The sequence below is a fragment of the Pelophylax lessonae genome, assembly GCF_965119305.1.
Source record: "Pelophylax lessonae genome assembly, chromosome: 11".
In the NCBI taxonomy this organism is placed as follows: domain Eukaryota; kingdom Metazoa; phylum Chordata; class Amphibia; order Anura; family Ranidae; genus Pelophylax; species Pelophylax lessonae.
Window position 1 is genome coordinate 44,517,797 of NC_138778.1, and position 17,502 is coordinate 44,535,298.

General features: G+C 44.0%; 1 protein-coding gene across 1 annotated transcript in view; it reads left to right on the top strand.

Moving 5' to 3' along the window:
* The window catches only part of GGT7 (gamma-glutamyltransferase 7), an 86,339-nt gene extending 69,147 nt beyond the window's left edge, over positions 1–17,192 (top strand). Inside the window, exons 11-15 of the mRNA XM_082271978.1 lie at positions 4,508–4,660; positions 6,064–6,181; positions 12,143–12,280; positions 15,228–15,327; positions 16,766–17,192. Of these exons, the coding sequence (XP_082128104.1) occupies positions 4,508–4,660; positions 6,064–6,181; positions 12,143–12,280; positions 15,228–15,327; positions 16,766–16,929 (673 nt within the window). The 3' untranslated portion in view covers positions 16,930–17,192. The remainder of the gene's footprint in view (positions 1–4,507; positions 4,661–6,063; positions 6,182–12,142; positions 12,281–15,227; positions 15,328–16,765) is intronic.
* Positions 17,193–17,502: the final 310 nt, after the last annotated feature.

Genomic DNA, 17,502 nt, shown 5'->3' on the forward strand with positions numbered 1-17,502 from the left:
TGTACGGTTATGATTAAAGCGGCATTAAACCCAAAAGCAAACATTTATTATATTGCAGCTTACCAATTTCTAAATATGTCAGAACAGAAAGATTTCCCCCTCGGGTTAGGACCTTAGAGCGGCAACTCAAACACCAGTTCATATAAAAATGTCATGGTTTATTTGAATACATAAAATGTGTGATAGCATATACAATACAAAAAAACATTGATTTTAAAAAAATGTACATCTCACAGCCAAGTGTTGAACCTTCCAAAAAAATACAGTGCAATGCAAAATTCTCCTGAACACCCTACGCATTTCGGGACCATGCCCTTCCTCAGGGGTGATGAGGAGGAGATGAAACAATTCATCTCAGTTTGTATTTTTCTATAAAACAGAAATTACAAATATTACCATATTTATGTTGACAATGCATTGCATAATATGCTAGTAAATTCATTAATGAGGTATCCATCTGGACTCTACATACCATCCAACTAAGTTCAAAGGATGTAAGGCTGCAGGGATCTATGTATTAGAAAGATCAGGGCTTTTTTCTCAGAAAATAGGTGCAGGAACTCAACCACGTCCCCCCAAATTCCACCTCCCCAATGCCCCCCCCCCCACCCACACCCTCCAAACCGAGCCAAATAGTGGGTGTGGTCCAATTTCATTAACAGTGGGAGGATATTAAAGGGGCATTAAATACCAGGAGTGCATTATGTGCAGAGTTTGGGGGTGTGCTACGTGTAGAGTTTGGGGGTGTGCTACGTGTAGAGTTTGGGGGTGTGCTACGTGCAGAGTTGGGGGTGTGCTACGTGCAGAGTTGGGGGTGTGCTACATGCAGATTTCGGGGAATGCGCCACAAACAGAATATATAGTTCAGCCTTCTTCCACAGCTGCTTACCTCTGCATCCCCCATCCGCATCTCAATTTCACCCCTCTTCAGCTCTAACCTCTGCATGCAACCCCTCCCCCCCAAAGCTCCACCATCTTTCACATGCCTTACTTTTGTTGCTATATTAAGCTGAAGCACCCATCTGGTTCTAGTACCTCCCTGCACCCTGTAGGGGGCTCTACCTCTCTCATTTGCAGTGAGATCATCCAGCGGGGGCACCTGCTTCTCCCTTGTCCCCATTCTGCACTCAGTGGGAGCCACTGGGAGACAAGCTGTCACTGGTAAATACAGAAGCCAAATGTCTGTGTTTACAAGTGATAGTGATGAGCAGGGAGCAGAGGGCCTGAGCCAGAGGTGGTGGAACTGAGTTCCACCAAGTTTCAGCTGAAAAAAAAGCCCTGAGATAGCTACAAAAAATCATCAGCACTTCGCAGGTATTGGCGGACACCAAAGAACCCGAAAAAAGAGAAATTTCTAAAAATGATGGCTGCTTTCGTTTCCTTTTTTAGGCTTTCTTTCTTCTATTTTCATCTGGTGATCCAGGCAGCAAGTCTATTGTTTTTCACAAGCTCAAGCTCTCCAGCAGAATCTATCAGTGTACATGGATGAGACAAACCACTTAACACTGGCAGGGGTGGTTAAAATGATCAGCTTTTATTTGTTCCTGCAAAATGGGTTTAATTCCAATTTAAAGGATGACGAAAGATGAAACACAAAATATAATATATTGCAGCTTAGGATCCCTTAGATTTGGCGGCTGCAGTACTTTTCATTTTCAGGCTGAGAGAGGGGGGGGGGGGGCACAGTTTGGCATGTTCGCCCTAGGTTCTAGATGACCTTGCCCCTACACTGGTTTCTAATGAATAAGGAGGACCAAGATGGCGGCATGAGACCCAGACTGCTATATCTTATCAGCGCAACACTGTTCAAGAGCACAAATAGAGTGTCTGTTACCAGCCCTGAGCTCAGGCAGCACATACACACTATATTACCAAAAGTATTGGGACGCCTGCCTTTACACGCACAGGAACTTTAATGCCATCCCCGTATTTTGCTGGATACACACTATACAACTTTTGTTGTTCAATTTCCTTTAGATTTACCTTCAACTATGTAGTACAAGGGCCTGCCTGATTGCATACAAATGGAAAGTGTTTAGGTTTGGGAAGGGGGGGGTGACACAAGCCCACTGGGTGCGGGAGTGGGGATCGCCATATTGGTGCCCAAACGCTCCCAGCCCTGGTCTACTCCCCTAGAGGGATGGTCTTATTGCTCACAGCTATGCTGTGGACGTTTTTGCCTGCTCCTCATGTATGCTTTCTTTCATATGTTCCATGTGTACGGAGTTCCCCCTTATGTCTTATGTCTTTCATCTGGTATTTGCCTTGTGTGATACTTTGTTATATTGTTCTTGTTTGACTTGCAAAACTTTAATAAAAATCATTGAAACAGAAAGTGTTTAGGTTTGACCTTATATCATATGGTTTTAGTAAATCTAAAGGAAAAAATCTAAAAGATAATTCTATAGTGTGTATCCAGCTTTAGTCTGTAGGGTTCAATATTGAGTTGACCCACCCTTTGCAGCTATAACAGTTTCAACTCTTCTGGGAAGGCTGTCCACAAGGTTTAGGAGTGTGTCTATGGGAATGTTTTACCATTCTTTCAGAGGCGCATTTGTGAGGTCAGGAACTGATGTTGGACAAGAAGGCCTAGTTCTATCGGGTTGAGGTCAGGACTCTGTGCAGGCCAGCCAAGTTCCTCCACCCCAAACTCGCTCATCCATGTCTTAATGGACCTTGCTTTGTGCACTGGTGTGCAGTCATGTTGGAACAGGAAGGGGCCATCACCAAACTGTTCCCACAAAGTTGGGAGCATGAAATTGTCCAAAATGTCTCGGTATGCTGACGCCTTAAGAGTTCCCTTCACTGGAACTAAGGGGCCAAGCCAACCCTTAAAAAACAACCCCACACCATAATCCCCCCTCCACCAAATGATTTGGACCAGTGCAGAAAGGGAGGTCCATAAAGACATGGATGAGCGAGTTTGGGGTGGAGGAACTTGACTGGCCTGCACAACCCGACCTAATCCTAATAGAACACCTTTGGGATGAATTAGGGCGCAGACTGCGGGCCAGGCCTGTCTGTCCAACATCAGTGCCTGACCTCACAAATGCACTTCTGGAAGAATGGTCAAACATTCCCATAGACACACTCCTAAACCTTGTGGACCGCCTTCACAGAAGAGTTGAAGCTGTTATAGGTGAGCCTACATAGGAGCCTTTCCACCTACTACAGAGCAATAGAATACAAGTAAATAGCAGAACACGTACCTATCCCTGATAGGTAAAGTTCCTCTTTTTTATCAGCCTGAATTCTGACACAATTGTATTTCTCTTTATAGTCTTGCCTCTTTATATGCTATGATTTGTAACATATTTTCTGCTTGGAAATGCATTAAAATACATTATTTTCTTAGTGGAAATGCATTAAAAAACATTTTCTTAATGGAAATAGACTCCCCCCTCCGCAATTTCAATGTTATGTCCCGGCATATATGTGCATTGCAAACACTCCCCATGACAAGCATCCTCGTGCACACTTGTAGTGCCAAGGAAGAGAGTGGTGTGTGTCTGAACAGGTCCATTAGAGTACAGGGTGCACTGGGCAATGTGGTCAAACTTTGGTGCCCATTGGACTACACAGGCATGTGCGTAACCGTTATAACTGTAAAGGGGAGGTAAGACAATGAAAACTAGTGCAATGTCTATCAGACAGAAAATCTATTAGCACAACTTCAGCTGGCCTTCAAGAGTGGACATTCTGACTTATGCAAATGACCAGTTCATGACCAGTTAAGTCCCCATTTTCACCGATGCGGCTTTGAAATCACGCTATTTCAGCGTTATTTCTAAGCCACGCATTAGTGCGATTTGCACTGCCGATTTCATTGCGGCTTGCGACTTCATACAACAGAAGTCTATGTAAAGGCCCGTACACACGTACCGATTGTCGGCCGAAAATGTTCGGCCGCCGAACGATCGGCCGATTTTCGGCTTGTTAGTATGATGCTTCCGACAGCGCACTTTCGGCAGAACAGAATCTGTCGTGCAAGCATTAAAATTTTTGTATGCCGACACCAGAACGGCCGATTGTTCGCCAGTCAGTACAGAATTCGGCCGACAGACAGCAGATTTGCAAGACTGGGCATGCTCAGAAAAGAAAAAAGAAAAGGAAAGTTAACCATCACATGACATCACTTCTGCAGTCGGTTGTTGTTGGCCGACAAAATTCGTGTGCAGTCTTTTGCAGTTTTCAACAGACAAGACAGCCCTCGGACAAAAGACGGCCGATCGTTCGGCCGGCGATCGGTACGTGTGTACGGGGCTTTAGTCGCAATGAATTTGGCAAAAAGTAGCCCAGGAACCTTTTTCAAAGTCACTGCGATATGAGTCGCAGTAATTTGAACAGTTCCATTGCTGACAATGGGGTGCAACTTGTCAAGCGATTTGGAACTGTCAAATTGCATGACAAATCGCGCCGGTATGAATGAGGGATTAAACATAATTTTTTGCAGACTTGTATAGACTTTTTTCATTTTTATGATCTTACATGAATTCTCTTCTGTCAGTAAGGCGGAATCCAGCTTCTTCCGGAAAAAGATCAATGAATCTCATGCAGCCAACCCTAAGGATTATGTGCCCTTTCACACCCTGCACGTCGGTCCATCTGCTAGCCAGGCTTTAGTGGTTGGTCCTGATGACTTTATTGTGGCTGTGGTCAGGTGAGTGATTGTGATATACAAAACAACAATGCCCAAGGAACTTTGAGAGACACATTGAAATTGATAAAAAAAATGACAGTTTATTCAAGATACATATCCTTAACCACTTTAAGACGGGAAGGTTTTGCCCCCTTAATGACCAGGCCCTATTTTGCGATTCGGCACTGCGTTACTTTATTGGACAATTGCACAGTCGTGCGCCGCTGTACCCAAATAAAATTGATGTCCTTTTTTTTCCCACAAATAGAACATTCTTTTGGTGGTATTTGATCACCTGTGCGATTTTTATTTTTTGCGCTATAAACAAAAAAAGAGCGACAATTTTGAAAAAAAAAAAAACAATATTTTTCACATTCTGCTATATAACATTCTCAAAAAAAAATGTTTTAAATCAAAATTATTTAACATTTTAGGCCAATTTGTTTTCTGCTACATATTTCTGGTAAAAAAAATTGCAATAAGCTATCGCGTCTACTAACTACGGGAAAGATTTAGGTCATTTTTATTGTTTTTTTTTTTTTACTAGTAATGGCGGCGATCTGCGATTTTTTGCGGGATTGCGACATTGCGGCAGACAGATCGGACCCCTAACTGACATTTTTGACAATTTTGGGGGGACCAGTGACATTACTACAGTAATCAGTGCTAAAAATATGCACTGTTACTGTCATAATTACACTGGCAGGGAAGGGGTTAACCCTATGGGTGATCAATTGGTTAAATGTGAGCCTAGGGGAGTGATTCTAACTGTGGGGGGGGGGCATGGCTTGTGAAATAACCATAGAGACCTGTGATCCTATATAGAAGGATCACATGAGCTCTGTGATCATTTCAGGGAGAAGAACAGTCGGCTGTGTTTACAACAGCTGACCGTCCTTCCCTCTCAGCGAGGAGCAATCGCGGGTGTCAGGCTGTAATCGGAGCCGCCTGACTAGTGCATCGGCTTCCCCGCTGCCGAGTGGGGGCGGGAGCGCGCCACCGGCGGCGCGCACTCGCCCCCTTGCTTCCCACGCGTGACCGAAGTAGGTCTACGTCGGAGAGCCACCCTGCCGCAGTAAAGAGGCGGCGGGTGGTAGGGAAGTGGTTAAAAAGTTACAAATCTAAAATGTTGAACATCTCAGCAAAGATGCACATGAAAAATAGAAGTAGTTACATAAGTTATGAGATAACACAAAGTCAATAAGAGTAGAGTTCTTGTACATATTCGCTTGACGCGTTTCGTCAGACAACACTCAGGAGAAATGGAAACTCCTATATCTGGAGGGAGAAACCAGGTCTTTAGAAATGAATAAAGTAAGAAAGATTGGGATTTCATGGATAGTCAAGTGAGTGATTGTGACAAAGGCTTCCAGAAAGAACACAACACCTTTCTCATGTCCTCTCATGTCTTTTTCTCCCTGTAGCTCATTAAACCGTCCATTTGGCAGTATGATAATGACTGAATCGGGGATCCTTCTCAACAGCCAGATCCTCGACTTTTCTTGGAGCAATAAGAGCAACAACAGCTCTTCCCCAAATCCTGTAAGTGATATTTTATGCAACACATCTACAACATTGGGTTTATTTGATAATGTCGTTCCTTTTAAAATGTAACTAAAGCCAAAACATTTTCTACCACTGGACAGATGGCACCCATACACTAAACTGAAAGTCAATCGAAAATCTGTCATTTGGACAATTTATTCGTTTTTCGTCCAGTTAATGGGCACAAATCGATAATCGGTTGTGACGTTTTTAAGGCCAAAAAATCAAAGGAACAATTTGGAAAACTTCTGCGGAACGGACATTAAATTGAAAAGTTAATGCGTTTCTTGTCTGTTAAAAAAATGAACTGTTGGTACTGCGCATATGTGAAAAGAATCTTAACCCAGAAGATAAATGTTTGTGTCAAAGAACGGTCATGTCTAAAAAAAAAAAGGCATAGCAAGAGTACACACAAGAAACATACAACCGTTAAGATAGGCAATTTTTATACACCCATTTTTTTCTGTGAATGTTCCCTTAAAAAAAAATAACCAGTTCTGGACTGGAAGGATTTGCCCCCCTAATGACCAAGCCATTTTTTGCGATTCGGCACTGCGTTACTTTAATGGAAAATTGCGCAGTCGTGCGACACTGTACCAAAAAAAAAAAAAAATGGTGTCCTTCTTTCCCCACAAATGGAGCTTTCTTTTGGTGGTATTTGATCACCTGTGCAATTTTTATATTTTGCTCTATAAACAGAAAAAGAGTGACATTTCTGGGGGAAAAAAAAAAAAAAATATTATCCTTATTCTGCTATATAACATTCCCAAAAAAAATCAAAATCAAAATTTTTCATCCTTTTAGGCCAATTTGTATTCTGCTACATATTTTTGTTAAAAAAAAATCACAATAAGCGTATTTTGATCGGTTTGCGCAAAAGTTATCTCGTCTACAAACCAGGGGAAAGATGTATGTCATTTTTATTTATTTTTTATTTTTTACTAGTAAATGGTGGCGATTTTTAGCGGGATTGCGGCGGACAGATCGGACCCTTGATTGACATTTTTTACACTTTTAGGGTGTCCAGTGACATTACTACAGTAAACAGTGCTAAAAATATGCACTGTTATTGTAATAATGACACTGGCAGGGAAGGGGTTAACCTAGGGGTGATCAAAGGGTTTATTGTGAGCCTGGGGGGTGTTTTCTAACTGTGTGGGGAGGGACTTGTGAAATGTTCATAGAGACCTGTGATCCTATATAGAAGGATCACAGGTGCTCTGTGATCATTTCAGAGAGAAGAACGGTCAGCTGTGTTTACAACAGTTGACCATTCCTCTACCTCAGTGGGGAGCGATCGCGGGTGCCTGGCGGCAATCGCGGCCTCCGGTCCCAGGGATCGGCATCCCCGCTGCCTAGTGGGGGAAGGAGCGCGACGCTGGCGGTACGCGCTCACCCCCCCCCCCCCGTACCATTTTCACGACCGATGTACCCCTACATCGGTTCGCGCAGCTGAGCCAGCCTGTCGCAGTAAAACTGCGGCGGGCGGTCAGCAAGTGGTTAAATTAAGAAAAAAAGAGACCAAAATAATGCAATAATAAAAACAATTTGGTGTTTGAAAATCGGTCATTACATGATACAATATTGTTAGCTCTATGACTGTGTGTTCTTTTTTCGAAAGCGTGTTCAAGTGATTTTTCAGCTGGTGTGTGGCTACCATGAGGAAAGTTTAGAAACTCCTTTACTTTTTATAGCTGTGTCTGTGTCCCAGTTGGGGAGATCCATCTTCTCTCTTTGTCCTGGAGACCATTGTCATTGGGGCAGAATGTGATGTGAAATCTAAAATTTTACAGTTGTCAGCAGAACAGGTATAGAGGGGAAATCCTCCAGTGGAGAAACCTGGATCAATGACAGCTACTGTATCTTAAAGCAAAGTTCCGCCCCCTCCAAAAATTAGCAGCTACACATACTGTACAAATACTGTAGCTGCTGACTTTTAATATTAGGACACTTACCTGTCCTGGAGTCCAGTGATGTCGGCACCGCAGCCGATGTTTCCATTGGCTGTCGGGTGCTCCCGCAGCCATCGCTGGTCAGGGAAGCCGGCAGTGAAGCCTTACGGCTTCACGGGCGGGTCCCTACTGCGCATGTGCGAAGCGCGCTGCGCACTCGGATTGGCTCGGCGGCAGAGGGTAGGAGGAGGGGTCCTCACTTCGCTGCAGCGCCATTCTCGGAAGTGGGGAAGGGTACCTGTCAAAAGAAGGTACCCGTTCCCCCCTCCCTCCTGAAAGGTGCCAAATGTGGTACTGGAGGGGGGGAGGAAGAAAATGAGCGGAAGTTCCACATTTGGGTGGAACTTCGCTTTAAGCCGGACACATATGGGTCGAATTCCAAAAGAATTTTCTTACAAAATCGTAACTAAAAATTTTCTTTTTTTAATTTGCCACCATTAGTGGGCTGCAGCAACGGGCATAAAATTTGGGTGATCCGGCATGTTGGAAATATTTGGAAAAAATAACATTTCTAATCGATGATGAAAGAATTGTGCAAGAAATATAATCGAAAAAGAAATTACATGAGCTGTGACCCGGAAAGATAAGAAGATTCCTGGCCTTTAAAATTTTTTTACTGTACCAACATGGGGTGAAATTGAAGGCTTTTTTGGTCGAATTTCGAAATCAATGGTGGCACCATCGGATCACAAAATGCACAAAATTTCTGATTTTCAAAAGAAAATTAGTTCAGAATTCGACCCTTGTATGGCCGGCTTAAGAGGGATTTCCTCTCACTTTTTGCTGTGTCTCTGGGGCAGGAAGTAAAGGGGCAATACTCCCTGATCAGACACAGACAGCAAAATGAAACCCACCAAAGGTTTTATCCATTCCTTGCTTTATGAAAACTAAAAAAAAAATACAAGTTTTGGCTTTTGGTGTACTTTTTTAAAGTGTACGGTGGAATGTATCTGAAAAGTATAAATAAAAAAATGTGACTGAAAGTATTACTAAAGCAAAACTTTTTAAAATGTTTGGATAGAGTGCAGAGGGATTAAAACACTTGTCAGTTTTTATTGCTGTATGTGTCCCCATTAAAGAGATTTAGCCTCTCTATTTGTCCTGTTTAACTTTATCATTGAAAGTGAAAGTAAAAGAAAATCCCAAACTTTGGGTTGTCCCCAAAAAAGTAATAGAGGGGAAATCTTTCAATGGGGACACTGGTTCTGGTGACCTGGGGTTCCCCAAGGAATTCCCTTAATTTGCTGGGATTTCCTCTCACTTCCTGTTTGGCAATGGAACAGGAAGTGAAGGGAAATCTCTGCAATGGTGTTTTATGCCAGTGCACAAGACTGGGAAGTGTGTATTTGGCCAATAGTACAGATGTCTTCTGTTTAGATCCAGCTGTGCAGGCTGCGTTGTTCATAGGCGGTTTGTTATTAGAAAAAGCAGTTATCTTGACCTTAGGCTTATTCAATCTGAAATGTACCGTAGTGGTACGATTTTTGTTATCCTAGTGCATGTGGTCAGGTTTACCACAGTCATGCACTTTAGTAGGTCCAGATTTCCTCTACCTTATGTGATTCTATTTATCTTTGTTTTTGTAAGTTTGTGGAGATATATAGCTTGGCCAGTGGCAGCCCGTCCATTAGGGGCGCCGCCCCCCCATCCATGCTTCCGGCCCCCTAATCTACATGCAGGGCGTCGGATGCATGGATTCCAATGGGGGATTTTTTTTAAGCACCTGATTAGAGCCAGAGGCTCTAATAGGCTTCAAAAAAAGGTGGGCTCGGGGCGCAGAGCACTGCGCCCCAAGCCCACCCAGTTGTGTGACAATAGTGAATGAATATTCGCTATTATCACACTGATTCTCCTCCCAGCCAATCAGGAAGTGGGTCCTGAGGCCTGTTTCCCCGATTGGCCGAAAGGAGAAGACATCCTATTGGCCAAGAAGGAGGAAGGAGCAGGCCGCCGAGAGGGAACAGGAGACTGAGGGGGAAGCTGCCGCTGCTTGTCAGTCCCGTGGAGCAAGGCAAGTAAACTGGCACGGGGGGGGGGGGAGATATTGAGCAGGAGTGATTGGGGGGGTCTGTCTGCAATCCCCCCCCCCCCACCGACTGATGGCGCACCAGCCGCCACTGGGCTTGGCATTACCCCAATGTTGATTGGAGTGTGAAGCACGCTTGCACTATAATTTGGATCACAGATGAAGATATTTTGATTTGATTCTTCAGATTTATTGATTTAAGATTGAGTTTGGGACTCTTTCCTTATAATCACTTTGTCACAAGCACTTGGACTTTTTGATTTTTGCACCAGATTTTGCACTTGGTATTTGCATTGGAATTTAATTTTGTTTAAATATGCAAGAAAATATAATTTTTGTATCTATTTAGTTAATCACCCTGACTGATTTTTTCACTTGGCGCAGCAATATTGATTTATCTACTTGAATTCACTGGTGTTTTGTGTTTAGCACTGATTATTTGCTGCCTTGTGTATATAATTTTATTGGAATATTCATTTATGTGGTTTGCGCTGATTATTACACATTTTTAATTACCCCAATGTTATTGTATGCTGTGATTTACACCTTTCTCTTGTAAAATATTTTTCAATATAAAATAATTTAAAATAATTGGAAACGGAAATCTCCACAATGGGACACAAACAGTGAAAAAAATAAAATAAAAATCTGACAGGGGTTATAACCCTCCTTTGCGTAATCTAAAAAAAAAAAAAATAAGTTTTTCCTACAGTTCTACTTGAAGAACCACATACACTGCCCTCATAATGAACAGGCTTCTTCTCCAGTCTATTGGAAACCAAATGTTCAGCCGTCAGGAAAACTAACCTGTAGCCTTAAGCCCCGTACACACGCGTCGAAAATTGGCAGGGAATTTTCGGCCAACGTCCGATCTGCCGATTTTCGGCTTGTTAGTATGATGCTACCGACAACCAACTCCGACTTTTTGGCCGAAAAAAATCTGGTGTGCAGGCTATAAAATTTTTGTTGGCCGTCAACATAACAGCCGATTTTCGTGCAGTCAGTACAGATTTCGACAGGGAAAAATCTGATAAGGAAGTCTGGGCATGCTCAGTGAAGAAAGAACACAAAGAAAGCAAACCAACACATGACATCACTTCAACACATGACATCACTTCTGAAGTAGAATTTTGTTGGGCGAGAAAATTCGTGTGCAGTCTAGGCACATTCCAACCAACAAAACACCACTGTGGACAAAAGTCGGACGATCGGTCGGCCGATAATCGCTGCGTGTGTACGGGGCTTTACTCCAGCTTTGCTAGACTTGTTGCTAGACTTGCCAGGCTTCACTACACGTGTGTTGCACAGTTGCAGCAAGTCTGCATTGCATGACTCGGATCAACTTTCTTTGAAAACATTCTGCAAGTTCTGGTTCAGTTATGTTGTGTAATAGTCATCCCACCACAGGGGTCACTGTGACTCGCAGTGCTCTTGCTGTAGACGCACCACTGCAACTTTGTTCTTGCTAGAGACTTGCCATGCAAATTTGCTACAAATTGGAAATGTGTCAACTAGAACTTGTGCTTCAAGTGCTCTGCAAGTGTACAACCTGCCTTTGACTGCAGAGGGGACATTTTACCCATGACAGCAAGATGAGGAATTAGGACAGTTGTCATTGGGACAGGAAGACAGGCAGTAGTAATACCCTGACAGGTGTTCTAATGATTTTTACTGAAAGAAAAGTGTTTTGTTGTAATCTGTGTTCCCATTGGAAGGGTTTCCCATTATTTTCTAGATGTGAGGAGGATTCTCCTCAGTGGGACACTTCCCGACTCTGTATAGAATTAAGCTGGAGTTGGGTTATACGCTGCCCAGTAGTTGGTAGGTGTACAAGCACCTTTATACCAAGCAGGAAGCATGCCAGAGTATATAAAATGTAATACAATCCACAATCAATATTTTCAGATACTTTATTTTGCTGAGCTGCTTTATTTGTGAGACCTGCAAGTCTGACTAATATTTGACTTGTTTCATCTGCAGCAGAACATTGTTGAACCTGGGAAAAGACCCCTCTCTTTCCTGCTTCCCACTGTGGTGAGGCCTGCACAAGGTCTTTGTGGTACTTACCTTTCCCTCGGAGGATCAAATGGAGAACGGGCACTGTCTGGCATTACTCAGGTTTGACAGTATAACAGTTTTTTTTAACATATATTACTGTTTCCTTTGGCATTGTTCTAAAGAAAAAATCAAGATAAACCCAACAGCATGCTTAAAGCGGAAGTTCCAGCCAAACACACTCACCTGTCCAACGGTCCAGCGATGCGGCCGCCCAAAGCCTCGCTCTTCTCCCTCTCTGCTCTCCGGCGCAGGTGTGGGCACCCGGCTGTGACAGTTTGCGGCTTCACAGCCGGGTATGCACTGCGCATGCGCGAGTTGCGCTACGCGTCGTGATTGGCTGGCAATCTTCCGGGACCTCTGACATGTCCCAGAAGATTGCAGGGAGGGAGGGGGAGAGGAGAACTTCCGCTCAGGGCGCCGCGGCGCTCCGAGCGGAAGTGGGAGCGGGTACCTGTCAAAACTAGGTACCCGCTCCCCCCCCCTTCCCCCCCCAAAATGACATGCCAAATGTGGCATGTCAGGGGGTTAGCACTACCTAAAGCGGAAGTTCCACTTTTGGGTGGAACTCCGCTTGAACGACTCAGTCAACTGATTTGTGAAGCAACTGAAAAGGGTTCTGCTTCATGCAACCAGAGTCAGCATCAGAATAATGGTGGTGGATAGTTCGGGGTGGGTTGTCCTGTTCATAACTCCCAAAATTAAGGGATTTACTATTAGCATAACAAATATGGGACACGGAATAATTACTAACATAGTGTAAAATCCTCAATAAATTTCATTCAAATACATTTCTTGTATTTCCAATAGTACTCCATGTGAATACATATGCCATGCATATTAAAATCCATAACATCCAAAGTCTTTCAGACCAATAGGCAGAAATCCATGATTTACGAACCCTCAAAACCAACATAGGTGCTTACATGGCTTACGTGCTTCGAGGGTAAACCCTCTTCATCAGAGCTCTACCACTGGCAACTACCATGGGCACCAGTGGTATACCCATTTCGGGGCCTTCGGGATTTCTATTTAAACTATTGGCATTCTGTTCTTTGTGCCAAGCTGTAATTCACTAAACAGTTCAAAATGTGTGTTCTTTGTACCCAGACAGACATTAAATCACATGCTGGTTTCCTATTTTCAGGGCATTTGGTTGCATGATTTCCCCCCTTGTCCTGCAGTGGCAATTATAGAGACAGGCCTCCCGTTGTCCCTGTAGATTTTCTATAATGTAGAATGAAAGAAATAATTCAATAGTTAAAGCGGAGTTCCGGGCACAAAAACGATATTTTTTTTTGTGCCCCTCCACTAGGTAGACCTCACCTGAAAAGGAATTGGATAGTTATTTTTCTTTTTTTGTTTCCTTACCTTGTAATTGAAGATCGAAGATACTCACCTCAGAGTACTTCCTCCCTCGGAGCCGCGGCTCACCCCGTCACTTCCTGTCTCGCTATGATTCCTGGGAGCTGAACGTCATAGCTCCCAGGAATCAATGCGACGGCACCGGCCCCGCTCGTCATTTCCGGGCGACTCCGCATTCCCCTGCTAAACAGCTTCTGGGCATGCCCAGAAGCTGTGGAGGAATGCGGCGCCGCACCGGAAGTGACGAGAGGGGCCAGTGCAGGCGCATTCTGGGACAAGAAGACGGGGAAGAAGACACAGAAGAGGACCGCGCCGGCTTCAGCTGCCCACAAGAGAGATGGAAACGCTGTGGAAGAAATTTTATAAGTAAGTATTTCTTCTAAAAGGTAAGTGCGAACCGGGACAGATCAGAGGCTAGCCATTGTGGAATGTGCTAGCCCTGACTGTCCCGGGGGTATGTTTAGTAAAAAATGACTTCTGTGCCCGGAACTCCGCTTTAACCTGCAGGACAGTAAAATTATCGTTATGCCCTTGTTTGATGGAATAGAGGCATAAATTACTTGATGGAAATCAATGGATGATTCAACCGATGCTCACCTAGACATGCGTGGTGTTGATCGTTAATCTATAAACACTTGTGCACTATTATGAAGCCTAAAGCGGAGTTCCACCCAAATATGGAAGCTCCGCTTTACTGCTTCCTCCCCCCCTCTGGTGCCACATTTGGCACCTTTTGGGGGGGGGGGGGGGTGGGGAGCGGATACCTGTCAAAAACAGTTACCCGCTCCCACTTCCAGGTAAGGGCGGCGTGGTGACCTACGTCATTTGGGGGCCCTCCCCCCGCTGCCTTCTGGGAGACACACAGAGGTTCCAGAAGACAACGGAACCATTGAGAAGGCGCAGCGCGACTCGTGCATGCGCAGTAAGAAACAGGCTGTGAAGCCGCAAGGCTTCACTTCCTGTTTCCCTTAGTAAGGATGCCGGCACCTGCACCTGCACCCAGAGCTGATGGAGGGGTCGGTTTTGGGTGATGACATTGTGGGCTCCCTGGACAGGTAAGTGTCCCTATATTAAAAGTCAGCAGCTACAGTATTTGACTTTTAATTTTTTTCCCCCCAGGCTGGAACTCCACTTTAAGGCTCTATTTACACTAGTGCAACCTGTCATACAACTTTGGACATCAAAGTTGCATAACAAGTCATCCCCCATGTTTTCCAATGATAATCATTCATATATGTGCGACTTAGAGTTGTAGCAACTTCAAAGTAGTTCATGCACTACTTTGGACTGAATTTCATAAAACTTGAGGACTATAGACTTTAATGTTAACGCTTCAAAAGTTGCATGAAAGTTGTGCCTGAATGTTATACAGTGCAACAGTTGTCCATTAACACCGGCCAAAGCCAAAGTCGTATACAAGTTGCACCCATCCAAAGTTACATCAAAGTTGCACTCCCAAGTTGTCGCAACTTTGGAGTCGTACAAGTGTGAATGGAGAAGGTTTCTGATGGCCATAAATATGAGAAGGTGTTATCATCAAGAGACTTCTATTGCAAAGAAACATCTGTGGAAGCCTGTGGGTTTACTAAGCAACTAAAGTAAAACTTGCTCCAGTCCTAATAAGTCTTTATTTATTTATTTACAGGTCCTACTAAATGTTTTATCATTTAACAAGAATCTGAGCGATAGCATATCTCAAGGACGGCTGCATCCAGACCTCGAGACTAACCTCCTTCAAATTGATAGTGAGTGGTCTATAATATATATTGTACTGTGTTAAGATGGCCATAGAAATAAGAGGGCTGTTGACAGTGCAGACATAGTCTAACTGGTGTATGTCCGTGATGTATAGTAAGACGAGCTTGAAGGAAATGATAAGCATTGGGCATACATGACAGGGTGGAAGGAAAACCAGGCAGTAGGGATTTAAATTAGTTGTTGGGATATGAGAGGTCAGGACTCTTACCTTATTGGCAGAACAGACAAGGTGATGGGGAGGAGCAGGAGAGAGAGTAGTTGGAGGGGAGGAGTGAAGGGGCTTCACTTGCAGACTGGAGATCATAAGAGAAACGTCCCTCCCGCCCACCCTGGTGATGCAGTTTTCTGTTGTCCTGCTAAGGAGGTTGGACGTTGGTGGTTGGGGTCCATGACAAGGGTCCAAAACATGGTGTCTAACGATAAAATGGTGGGACCCATCTCAAGTATGGAGTAGCGATCGACAACACCGATATATCAGGGGCCGATATGCACTTTCCCCGATATATCGGAATCTGCCCCTGAGGTTACCGATATTGCCGATATTTCGGGAAAGTGCTGTACCGGAGTGATGCCTGCAGCTAGAGGCATCACCCCGGTACAGGCATCCATAGCCGACGGTCGGCTGTCTTGTAATGACAACCGATGCGGCTGAGAAGCTGCTTGGCTGTCATTACAAGGAGCGGGAAGGGACGCCCCCCCCCCCCTCCTGTGGTTCGCCCGAGTCTGGCTGAACAGAGCTATAGTCAGGCAGGCAAAGTAGTTCACATATTGATATTTCAACTGTGCATCTGTTTTCCTTTGCCTCTCGGCTTTAAAGTATATGTAAACCCTCACCTTGCAAAATGACCCATTCCATTCGGCGTAAAATAGAAATTAAAGGCAAAACATTAATATAAATATATATATATAATTATATATATATATATATATGTGTGTGTGTGTATATATATATACCATTTCCTTTGTTAAGTGATCACATAATCTTTGTTCTGAGCTGCATTAGGAGCCTAAGGAGAAACAGCAGCACACTGGTCTTCCCAGTAAATGGCTTTGAAGGGGGAGGCGCGTCAGCACAAGTTTGATTATTGAAGGAGAGCAGGATGAGTTCCCAGCACAGCTAGAAAACTGACCACCCTGTGCTCTCATGCCTGGTGTAGTCTGTTCTTAAAAGGAAAAGCAGAGGGACTGGCAGGAATACCAGGGATTTCACATAAAGGAAGCAATACAAAGAGAACAGGATACTATTTAATACAAGAACAGCAGGCACATATCAGGAATAAGATATGCTGGGTTGCCATATTCTTTAAATTAACTTGTCATTTAATCTGTGGCCAGATTCTGTTGGCAGTCAGTGCAATATGACTAGACTATCTGTTGTATTTCTGTATCTCCAAAAAATGACAATATAAATATATTTTTCATTAGGTGCTTTTCCAGAAAACGATACCCAGGGCCTGGAATTGAAAGGACACCGGCTAGACCAGACACACATCCTTTCTTTGGTCCATGGTTCACGCAGGAGCAACGATCTGATCATCGGTATCAAAGACCCTCGCAGTAGCGATGCAGAAGCTGCCACCATTTTGTAACAATGCCTGGTCGGATGTACACCAATTTGCTGTACGAAACAGAAACGATGTGGATACCCAAGCCAAAACCCTCTGAACTTTCACTATGGATTTTAACACGTCTATGAGTGTCTTCAAGACCAAACCTGCAATCTGTATAATGTTTCTTTAATCAGATTAAACTAAAATTATTATCTGCCTTTAGAAACTATTTAGACCATTATGCTGGCCACACACTGGCAGATATTTATTCAAGATAAAAGCTTCCATTTATTCTCCCAATAGATTAAAGCGGAGTTCCGGCCTCAAATACCTTTTTTAACTAAAAATACCCCTATAATACTAATCCATCGGCCTTTACAGAACCGCTATTCTCATACTTACAAGGTGTACAGTATTGGATTTTAGTCAAAATCTTACTTTTAACCACTCTAGAACAGCTCACAGTAATACTACTGCGGCAGAGTGGTTCGTTATCGTCCAGCGACGTAGTATTAACGTCGTTGGACTCCTCCCCTTCTGGGCGGTGCTTGCGCGCCGCCGGAGGCTCGCTCCCGCTGTTTTCAGTCACAGCGGGAGTCGGGCCAGGGGAGG